The sequence below is a fragment of the Cucurbita moschata genome, unplaced genomic scaffold (assembly GCF_002738365.1).
Source record: "Cucurbita moschata cultivar Rifu unplaced genomic scaffold, Cmos_1.0 Cmo_Scf00020, whole genome shotgun sequence".
Classification (NCBI taxonomy): Eukaryota; Viridiplantae; Streptophyta; class Magnoliopsida; order Cucurbitales; family Cucurbitaceae; genus Cucurbita; species Cucurbita moschata.
Genome location: NW_019268536.1, coordinates 1,232,571 through 1,243,938, shown reverse-complemented (window position 1 = coordinate 1,243,938; position 11,368 = coordinate 1,232,571). Strand labels below are relative to the sequence as shown.

The following is an 11,368-nucleotide window of genomic DNA, read 5'->3' as shown; positions in this document are numbered from 1 at the left end:
AAAAAAAAAAAAAAAAAAAAAAAAAAAAAAAAAAAAAAAAAACCTTTATTTTTCTTTATTCTTATGAGCTACAATAATTTAAGAAAGTGGCCAAATTGATTAATGAGGTGGGATTTGTTACATTCTAGAACAATGGGTAGCTTTATTTATTTGAAAATAAATAAAAGACATTCATAATTTATGTCCCAAAAAAATGTCAAGTTGAAAATAATAACTATTTTATGTATAAGAGAATTGTGTATGTAGAAGAGAAAATAGAAATTTTGAATTAATAACGTTTAACTTAACCCTTGCCTTAATTAAGCCCGGTAGGGGTTGTTTTATTACATCATATCATTCAAACCCACGTAAATCAAATGAGTATTATTATAGAATAATAATGATAAGATTAAACTATACCAATATCCTTTAGGGTAAGCCTCATGGCATCCATTATTGCATCATGTGTGAGACTAAGCCTTCTCCTTAAATTGAGCTTGGAAGCTTGGTAGTAATATCTATCTTTTTGTTGGGTTACAATTTGAGTAGTAACTCAACGCCATGGCTCTCTATGGAAAGTTGGAGACTAATGTAAAAATTAAGGCTTCAGCTCAAAAGTTTCATGAAATACTTCACCAAAGACCTCACCATATATCCAATATCTGTTCAGATAAAATACAAGGTGTCGAGTTACATGAAGGTGAATGGGGCAAAGCTGGCACTATTCTCGATTGGCGCTATGTTCTTGGTTTGTTCATTTATGTATATGAATCTCCTTTTTTTTCTTTTTTTCTTTATTGGTTAAAAGTATATATAGTTCTCAAACTTTTAAATTTATTGGGGTAATGGATGACTTAACTTCTAATTTTATGCCGTTTATTCAACATTTTTTTGAAATCAATATTACATCGACATCTTATTTAATGAACGTTTTGTGGATTAAACCTTTTAGATGGAAAGGTTCATAAGGCAAAGAAGGTAATCGAAGATGTTGATGAGGAGAAGAATTCATTCACATGGAAACTGGTGGAGGGAGACCTTTTAGAGCTCTACAATAACCTCAAAATTAAAGTCCAATGTATCCCAAAGGATGAGGGAAGTGTAATTCACTATACTTTGGAATATGAAAAGCTGCATGAAGGAATTCCAGATTCACATAGTTTGCTTCAGCTTTGTGCTGAGGTCACCAAAGACATTGAGGCTCACCTTGTGGGAAACAATAATGATGTTTGAGCTGGCATGGTGCTATTACTATATTGTGGAATGATAATTGGCTATTACCTTATATGTTGCTAATAACATTATACTTAAATAATGCCGTGATTAACGCCTGTTGTATGGCGTCACGAGTGAGAAAATAATGTGGAGAAGTATTATAATATGAATGTTTATATGCTTATAATAAAATGGGTATCAAATTTGTGAGAAACGTGCCTTGGTACAATAATCGTTAATATTGTGTACTATGTTTGAGCATGCCTTTTTTATGGATGACTTACTCGTCTACATAAAAGTTTTTTATCTTGTTCTGATATCATAACTTAAAAAGATTAGTTTATTTTGATGGTTCGAATTTCTGAATTTTTAATTTAAAGTTGTTTTTGTTTTGGTTCTAACCGATATATCACATATGCTTAAATTCCCCAAATCAAAATGATTTCATTCTAAATAATTAAAATTCTTACGGGTCAAGCCACTGAGTCGTTAAGCCAAATTGTTGAGCTTTCAAACAAAGCTGAGAGTACAATACCGAGCCGATAACTGAGTTGAGTCATTGAGTCGTCAAGCAATACTCTAAGATTCTCTTTGCATGCATGCTACAATAATTACCCTAGGTGGATAGTTTTACCATGAAATGAACTTAGGTGATTAGAGAATTAGGAATATGGAAGCATCATTATTGTGAAATTTGATTTAAGATAAAAAGTTAGTTATGCAATATATTTTAGATAGACGTTATGATTTTTTGGATTTGGTTGGTGGTATATTTTATCTTATTTTCAGTATTTGGTTAGTATTATATTTTCTCTAGTGGATAGCTTGTATCCTATTTAAAGATTGGGAACATTAATAAATATGGACTTTCAATCTTACTTCAGTTTCTCATTCTTAACAATGATGTATAGAATGCTTGTATGTTTTATGGTTCTGCTGCATATATGTGTTTAATTCATGCTAAAAGGAGGATGAGGATTTGTGATCTGAGCTCCATATGCTTGATAGATGTTATCGCCCCGTTGAGCATATATGTTTATTTTGCATGGATTATGTATCATGATTCTTGATAGTTATTGTGGGTACACAGAGTTAATTCTAATGAACTAGAATCATAGGTTAGATTAGGGACTTGTGGTTAGGTTGACTATTTACCTGATTTAGACTTGACCTTTCTCTTAAGAGCCTAAAAGACGACCATGGCTTACAAACTACCCTAAGAGTTGTTCTTAGGCTACAAGATGTGTGACGATGTCAACAGCTTTGTGGGGGAACAGGGGTTTCTGATCAAAATCGTATTGAACCTTGTTGTTTCGCATGGGAAACGATAGACTCAAGTCGTACAGCCCATTAGTTACATGGAATAAGGGAGGGGTTGCACCCCCAATGAGGGTGACTTTATGGACCAAGGAGGTTTCAACTCACTTCCCAAGTAAGAGACCATATAATCTCATAAAACTATGCATGAGGTAGTGCCTCGTAGAGGAACACCGGTCATGGGAGACCATATAGTCTCATAAAACTATGCATGAGGTAGTGCCTCGTAGAGGAACACCAGTCATTCACAGTTCGGCATAAGGAACTCTCAGGGTTTAAAATAAAAAGACTTAGACCAGAATAGCCCCAAGGGAATAAGACTAGAATCGGACATCTAGAGCCAATGAGAAGCCTGTGGGAATTTGTTACCGTCTAGAACGTGATGAGAGCCTACGAGTAGATAGCTTATTAATTATAACTTTTATATTCATCCTTGTTTTCCTTTTCTTTCCAAATGTTTGCAGGCTGTCAGTCGAAGTGGAGCAGCGTTCCAGAGCTGTACAACCATTTTTACATTTTTTTTCTATATTTGTATAATCCCTTTATAATATTTTATATAATAGACTCCTTTTTTTTTCTTTTCTTTTCTTTTCTTTTATTTTTATTGGATTATTGTCTTTTATTCTTCTTTTCTTTTATTTTTATTTGTTTTCACTTTGTCATTTTAGTCATGTCGGATTTTTCAAAGCCTCGAAAATTGGATCATAACATTGAGTCTGCAAAATCGACAGCCTGCCAGAAATCTTCAGATTTCAAACGAGATTCGATTTTTTTTTTTTTTTTTATAGATCATAATTTCTGAATAATTACGACTATCAAAATAATTAAATATATTATTGATCCATAATTCACAATGACATAATTAAACCGTATTATATCATAACAATTATTTCCCTCTAATTTAATTAGAATTGCAAAATTCAAAGTAGAAAAAAAAAAATGTAAGATAACACTCTTAATGGGATCCATTACAAGAGATGCATAATTATGTCAAAAAAAAAAAAAAAAAAAAAATCCCTCCCCATCATTCACATTCAAGAAAATCTAAAATAGGTCATTCACATAGAATTATTAATTCGATGTAAAACACTTTTTACTATATAGTTTTTATAATTGAGTCATCGAAAAAGAAGTTATACTTTTTTATTATAGATAGTGATTTTCAGTATGTTTAAGCATTTCTTAGCTACTATTTAAAAAAACGCTCTCATTGGGATGTAGTCTCGATTCATTTATGTATCCCTAATTTATTTAGATTGCCAAGTAAAAATGTATTAAGTCATGTCTAGGTAGAATTGTTACATTATACATTCATGAAATCTTTGAAATAAGAACAAAAATATAATTTTTTAAAAATCAATAATGCAAGTTAAGAGAATTATGTACCAAATAGTTTGAACTAATAATGTATAACCTACTACATTATAACCTTAGCCTTAATGAAGTCTTAAAGTAATTGTTTAATTATATCATATCGTTCATACCCACATAATTAAATTATTATTACACCATAATAATAATAATAAAATTAAATTATACAAAATACCTCATTGGATACGTTTAAACTATATGCATTTATGTACGTTGAAATTTTCATTTTAACTCGAAGATTTTGAAATTGTTCAAAAAATACAATCACCGATCTTGAATAAAAATTGACACGAGAATTGATGTATAAATATTAAAACATATATATTTCATCATTTACAATATCATTCAAGGTAAATATTTATTTTATGATTACCCTATATTCTAAATTGAAGTGGATGATCTTTTATCTTTTCTAAATTACATCACGTGGGAGAATAAGCCCTCTCTTAAAATTGAGTTGAGGAGAGAAGCTTGGTAGCAATATGTAACGCAGCTTGTTCTTTCAAGTAACTCAACGTCATGGCTCTCTATGGAAAGTTGGAGACTGATGTAGAAATTAAGGCTTCGGCTCAAAAGTTTCATGAAATAAATCATAAAAAACCTCACCATATATCCAAAGCCTCTTCAGATAAAGTACAAGGGTGTGAATTACACGAAGGCGAATGGGGCAAAGTTGGCAGTATCCTCTATTGGCACAACGTTTATGGTTAGTTCATGAATCTCCTTTTTTTTTTTATTGGTTAAATTATCAATTTTGTATATTTGATTATGAAGTTTCAAAATTATTTTGTTTTTTAAGTATAGATTCACAAAGTTCTAAAACCATTTGATTTGTTGTGTTTTTAAAAAAATATGAAAAGCTTACCAAAAATTTGTGAGAAACTCGGTATAAATTATAATCGATAGTTTTTAATTTTGTGTGGATATATTCTAAATTTTTTAAGAAAACTATTGTTAGAGACAACGACTTTCCATCGTCCAATTTTGAAAATAAGTCTTGTTGATTTAATTTCATAAAAAAAATAAAAAATAAAAACTTTCAAAAATTGTTCGCTTATAGGATGATCTCAATATATGTAAAATTAAATTTTATGTCTAATGGAAGATAAATTTTCAATTTACGTTTTTGTAGCTAAATAGTAAATTTGAAAAATATTGGATAGGTGAAGAACCTATTAAACTGTAATCGTTTCAAACCGACCGCTAATAGATATTGTCTATTTTGGTCCTTTATGTATTGTTGTCAATCTTACGGTTTTAAAACGTGTCTATTAAGAAGAGGTTTCCACACCCTTCTAAAAAAATGTTTCGTTCCCCTCTCTAACCGATGTGTGTTCTCACAATCCACCCTCCTTGGGGGCCAGCGTCCTTGCTGGTATATTGACTGATGTTTGGCTTTGATACCATTTGTAACAACTTAAGTCCACTGTTATAAAATATTGTTCGCTTTCGCTTGTTACGAATGGTATCAGAGTCGGTCACTCGACGGTGCAAGGCATTGGTCGGAGTAGGACTAGACTCTCTCTATAATAGACGCATTTTAAAATCATGAGGCTAACAACGATACTTAACGAGCCAAAGCGAACAATATGTTCTAGCGGTGGGTTTGGACTTTACATAAATACACAAAATTAAACATTCAGATATCTACCATAGCCACATAATTAAAAGTTCAAGAATCTATTAAATATTTTTTAAAGTTGAAGATTTATTAGATACGAAATTGAAATTTTTTTAACATATTAAACACTCATGAAACTCAAATGAATATTACATAGATGGGAAGGATCATGTGACAAAGAGCGTAACCGAAGATGTCGATGAGGAGAACAATTCATTCACCTGGACAATGTTGGAGGGAGACCTTGAGAAGTCCTACAAGAGCTTCAAGATGAAAATCCAATGTATCCCAAAGGATAAGGGAAGTGTAATTCGCTATACTTTGGAATATGAAAAGCTGCATGAAGGAATTCCAGATCCACACACTTTTCTTCAGCTTTGTGTTGATGTCGCCAAAGACATTGATGCTTACCTTATGGGAGACAATAATGAAGGTTCATTTATAGCCAAGGCATGAGCAACAAACCACCCATAGCTCTTGGGTGGGCTATTACTATGGAATGGAATAATAATTGGCTATTACTATGTTTGCTAATTAGTGTTTTATACTTAAATAAACATATCATGCCGTGATTTAGCCTGTTCTATGTCACGGTCACTGTAATATAGATCTTTATATGGTTCTGATGGGTCTCGACCATGCCACTCATATTTTATTTGAAAATGAAGAATAATATGAATTAATATAAAAAAAAAATTAGTAAATCATCTACTTGTAAGTTCTTAATTTTTTTTTAAGTCTCATGTCAATCATGATCAACCACTTCCTAAAGATTCTCACGAATTTGAGGAATAGAAGCTGGAGCTAGTACATGTAGTAACTCTTGGCTTTCCATAAAACTTTTATCCTTCAACACTTGTTTTTGCTTTAAATTGACCTCAAAACTTGGTTTAAACCCTCGAAATCTTATGTTTTACTGACATTTAGAAAAGAACTAGTTGGGATTCATTGTAGGCTCTTATCCACTTATTATTGTTGTCGTACTTTCATACGACTAATAACCGTCTATTTTTTTTTTTAACTACAAATTCTTCCCAATAAAAAACTTTTGTTCTCGAAAGTTCTTAGTTCTGAAACAATTTGAGGTAACCGGTCTTTATCTCAATTTTAGGCAACTTTCTCAGTTCCGTGATTTCTCTATAATACTTTGACCGAGGTGATTTTCTTGTTACATAATGTCTTCACTGGCAAAATTTCGGTCGTTTCACAAAACTCTTATGTTCCCTTAAGGGCAGTGGTTCATAATCAATAACGTAGGAGAGATATCATGTTGTGACTCTATTTTTCTATTAAAAATAAGGTATTTATTGCATGCATGACATGTGTACTATGTGCGAAAAAATTCATTTAAAATATTTCATAAACAATGCTATGGACTTATACATTTATAATAAATTCAAAAATAATTAGGCAAAAAAAATAGCGTGAATTTAAATAAAATAAAGAAAAATAAAGTAATGCCCTGGTCTAACCCGAGGGCCACAAAAGCAATGTGAGTGTATTTACCCTAGCTTCAGTCTCATGGTTGTTATCACGACATCATCAACTATACAAGAGTGCTTGAAACGGAAGAGTAGCATGTGGCTTGAGTGCTTTAAAAAATACTAAGTAATCCTACTGTTGGGGTCAGAAAATGTGATCATATGTAATAGGGTGAGACCTATCATTTCATAAAAACATCATGTATGGCCTTGGACTCCGCTTTCCAGTCCAAAAAAGGTTGGATGTGACACCCAAATAAAGGAGGGGTACATAAATGAACCGAGATTGCATCTGAATGAGAGAGATCATGATGATAGGATAACCAAGTTAGGCTTAAAGGAAATGAAAGTCCTACTCATACCAACAAGGTGCATCTTTATTTTCTCGGACTCAATCATAAGAACTTCATGTTAATCGTCCTTTACTTGGTAGCAATTTTATATTCGGTGATTTCCTATGAATTTTCTTAGAATACATGTCAGTAAAGACAAAGCATGCTTGAAGGACTCGTGTTGGCTTGTGGGGATAGTTCACTCTTAAAAGCGGTTACCAGAATTTTTGCGTCCTTCAGCGACTAACGCGATTATTTTTTTTTAATAATGGAACGTTACCCAAACAATGGCTATACTCACCTCAATTGCATGTGATAACTTTAAAAAAATAGTTATAGAATGATCCAAAAAGGTTAGAGTCATATGGTTTGGATTAGGTCATGGATTGGGTCGTGGGTTAGGTCACTAGATTGGGTTGGTGCAGGTCTAGAAGTTGGGTCATTGGCAACCGGGGCTATGGGAATGGAAGTCGTTAAGTGCAAGAATGAATACCTTTTTTTATTATTATTATTGTTATCATTCTTATGCACTACAATAATTTAAGAAGTGACCAGATTGATTAGGAAACATTATTGATGAGGTGGGATTTGTTACATGAACAATGGGTAGCTTTATTTATTAGAAAATAAATAAAATACATTCATAATTATGTAAAAAAAAAGAATCATTTTGAAAGAGAGTTGAAAAGCAAAATTAAGCGATAGGACTATAAGAAGAGAAAAAAACATCACAGCTTAAAATATCATATAACTCGAGTAGGAGAATTTGACAACTAGTCGCATCTCCTTAGAGTACATTTTGGGATGATTTAGGTCTGATAAGTCTAGACGTGATTTGTTGAACGGTTATACAAAATTTAGGTGGGAGGAGTTTACGACTGTCGCATCCCCCTATAATACATTTTGGGGCGATTCAGGTCTGGCAGACTTAGACATAATTTCATTGAATAGTCATACAAATAGAAAATACAATAGTAATGTAATACAATATGAAAACAAATAAAGAGTTTGGCGTGACATGGACATACAGCCACGGACAACACACCCTAGACGAGCATGACCGTGACACTCAACAATCTCAAATATTTTGATAATTTAATTTATAAATCTATGGGGTCTTCAAAGTCAAAGAAACTAGAAAATTTGAGTTAATAACGTTTAACCTAACCCCTACCTTCATTAAGGTTTGTAGTGGTTGTTTTATTACATCATATCATTCAAACCCACGTAATCAAATAAGTATTATTATAGAATAATAATGATAAGATTAAACTATACCAATATCTTTTAGAGTAACCCTTATGGCATCCATTATTGCATCACGTGTGTGCGAGACTAGGCTCTCTCTTTAAATTGAGCTTAGTAGTGGAGAGATGCTCAATTGGTAGCAATATCAATCTTTATCTTTGTAACTTGCTCTTCGAAGTAACTCAATCTCATGGCTCTCTATGGAAAGTTGGAGATCGATGTTGAAATTAGGGCTTCAGCGAAAAAGTTTCACGAAATAATTCATCAAAAACCTCACCATATATCTAAAGTCTCTTCAGATAAAATACAAGGCTGCGAATTACATGAAGATGAATGGGGCAAACTTGACACTATACTCTATTGGCACTACGTGCATGGTTAGTTTATTTATATTTTTTCTGTCTATGAATCTCTCTTTTTTATTGGTTAAATTATCTCAATTTTATATATTTAAATATTTGATTCATGAACTTTTCAAATTATTTTGTTTTAATTTGGTGTGGATTAAGATATTCTAAATTTTTTAAGAAAACTAAATGATAGAGAAGGTATATCTATAACATTACCACTTTTAGAACAAAACAACAAGTTTTGTTGATTTAGTTTTTAGTTTCATAAAAATAATGTCTCATTTGTAAAATTTTGTTTACGTTCTCAATATATATAAAATTAAATTTTATACCTAATTGAACCATAAACTTTATGTTTTATTGTAAAATAGTGAATTTTAACGAACATCAAATAGATCAAGAACCTATTAAACGGTAATAGTCTAAGCCTATCGCTAGCAGATATTGTCTGCTTTGGCACATTACGTATCACCGTCAGTCTCACAATTTTAAAACGCATCTGTTAATGAGAGGTTTTCACACTCTTGTAAGGAATGTTTCTTTTCCCTCTCCAACCAATGTGTGATCTCACAATCCATCTCCTTGGTGGCCCAACATCCTCACGACACACTGCCTGGTGTCTAGCTCTGATATCAATTATAATAACTCAAGCCCAATGCTAGCAGATATTGTCCACTTTGACACGTTATAAATGGCATCAGAGTCGGGCACCGAACAGTGCAAGACACTGGTCGAATTAGGGTTAGACCCTCTCCATATTTTAATATCATGAGATTGACAGCAACACGTAACGGGCCAGAGCGGACAATATTTACTAACAATGATCTTGGCTATTACATAAACATACAAAGCTAATCATTTAGATATCTATTAAAGAGGAAAGTTTAAGAATCAACGTTGCATAGATGGGAAGGATTGTGTGGCGAAGACCATAACCGAAGATGTTGATGAGGAGAACAATTCACTCACTTGGAAAGTGTTGGAGGGAGACCTTGGGAAGTCCTACAAGAGCTTCAAGATGAAGATCCAATGTATCCCAAAGGATAAGGGAAGTGTGATTCGCTATACATTGGAATATGAAAAGCTGCATGAACAAATTCCAGATCCACACACTTTTCTGCAGCTTTGTGCTGGTATCGCCAAAGACATTGATGCTCACCTTATGGGAGACACTAATGAAGGTTCGTTTGTAGGTGCTAAGGCATGAACAACAAGTCTCTCTATCCACCTATTGCCAGGGTGATGCTGTTACAATGCTATGGAATAATTATTGGCTATTACTAAGTTGTTAATGATAGTTCTATACTTAAATAAACATATTATGTCGTGATTTAACGTGTTCTATGCCATCACGATCGAGTTGAATGTTTGTATGCTTTTAATACCGAGACTTGATTTCATGGCCTTCTTAATTGACGTCGTTATTTGGTATTGTAACTTTTACCTTAAAAAAATGTTAAAAGCATGTCAAATATTTAAAAATATTTCGTTACTCCATTGTTGGAATCGAGAATTCAATTACATGCAAAATGGTTCATAGTGAGACCTACTTTTCTTGACTATTCATTGAGTCCTACTTTCTTTTATGGGTATAGTTGGATACAAAGTAGTCTCTGCACATGGTTCATGCTTGCACACATGAATCCACTAAATAACATCGTATACGTATTCCCTAGGCCTGACTACGAGGTAATGAACGCTTACTCTATTGAAAATCAACCGAAAGAAAGAAGTGCATATCATATCATGGTGAACACATCCATATATAACATAATGAAGAAGTAACCTGTGTTTGTGACTCGCGTGAGATCCTACATTTCAAATTATAGTACATGGTCATGAAACACATGATATTTCCGTACATTTCATGATATAATTTCTCTACGATGCATACATACATGTACATTGCATATTATTCATACTTATCGTACCTGGGTCATCAAGTGTCTCATAAGGCATAACGTGAACATCGTATAATAACATATATATAGATCAATATATTAAAAGTACACAGCATCATAAAAAATTTATAAACATATCATAATACATGTAATAACAGGTAGATAAGCCACAAATACGTGTTAATCATACATCATACAATGCGTTTAACCTAGCCTCAAAATACTCCAATAGTAAGCTCATTTCCTTTGTAAAATTTCTGAGTCAATGTTCATTTGATCTTGCTGGTTAAGGCTTAGTTTGAAGCTAACTTAAACCGGTTTTCTCTCTCTTCTCTCCTCTCTTCTTTCGATTTTTTTTTTTTTTTTCTCTTTTTATTCTTTAAATTGGTATTGATTAGAGATAGAAGGAGGAAGATAAGAAGGAGATCGATGAATTAGGATGATGAAAATGATGGGTTTGGGAAGTTATTTATAAAGTAAATGAGCAGATAAAAGGGAAGAAATTGGGGAAAGAGGAGAAAATGAGAAAAGTAAAGATATATTTGTAACATGT

The 11,368-nt window shown here is 32.5% G+C and overlaps 3 protein-coding genes across 3 annotated transcripts in view; all 3 read left to right on the top strand.

Annotated features, from left to right (window-relative positions):
* The window catches only part of LOC111457852 (MLP-like protein 43), a 3,656-nt gene extending 2,260 nt beyond the window's left edge, over positions 1–1,396 (top strand). Inside the window, exons 2-3 of the mRNA XM_023100264.1 lie at positions 530–727; positions 932–1,396. Of these exons, the coding sequence (XP_022956032.1) occupies positions 541–727; positions 932–1,212 (468 nt within the window). The 5' untranslated portion in view covers positions 530–540 and the 3' untranslated portion in view covers positions 1,213–1,396. The remainder of the gene's footprint in view (positions 1–529; positions 728–931) is intronic.
* Positions 1–6,146, top strand: part of LOC111457845 (MLP-like protein 43) — an 8,430-nt gene extending 2,284 nt beyond the window's left edge. The window contains exons 2-3 of the mRNA XM_023100257.1: positions 4,388–4,588; positions 5,661–6,146. Coding sequence (XP_022956025.1) covers positions 4,402–4,588; positions 5,661–5,959 — 486 coding nt within the window. The 5' untranslated portion in view covers positions 4,388–4,401 and the 3' untranslated portion in view covers positions 5,960–6,146. The remainder of the gene's footprint in view (positions 1–4,387; positions 4,589–5,660) is intronic.
* The window catches only part of LOC111457841 (MLP-like protein 43), a 12,537-nt gene extending 2,274 nt beyond the window's left edge, over positions 1–10,263 (top strand). The window contains exons 2-3 of the mRNA XM_023100253.1: positions 8,714–8,941; positions 9,820–10,263. Coding sequence (XP_022956021.1) covers positions 8,755–8,941; positions 9,820–10,121 — 489 coding nt within the window. The 5' untranslated portion in view covers positions 8,714–8,754 and the 3' untranslated portion in view covers positions 10,122–10,263. The remainder of the gene's footprint in view (positions 1–8,713; positions 8,942–9,819) is intronic.
* The last annotated feature ends 1,105 nt before the right edge of the window (positions 10,264–11,368 follow it).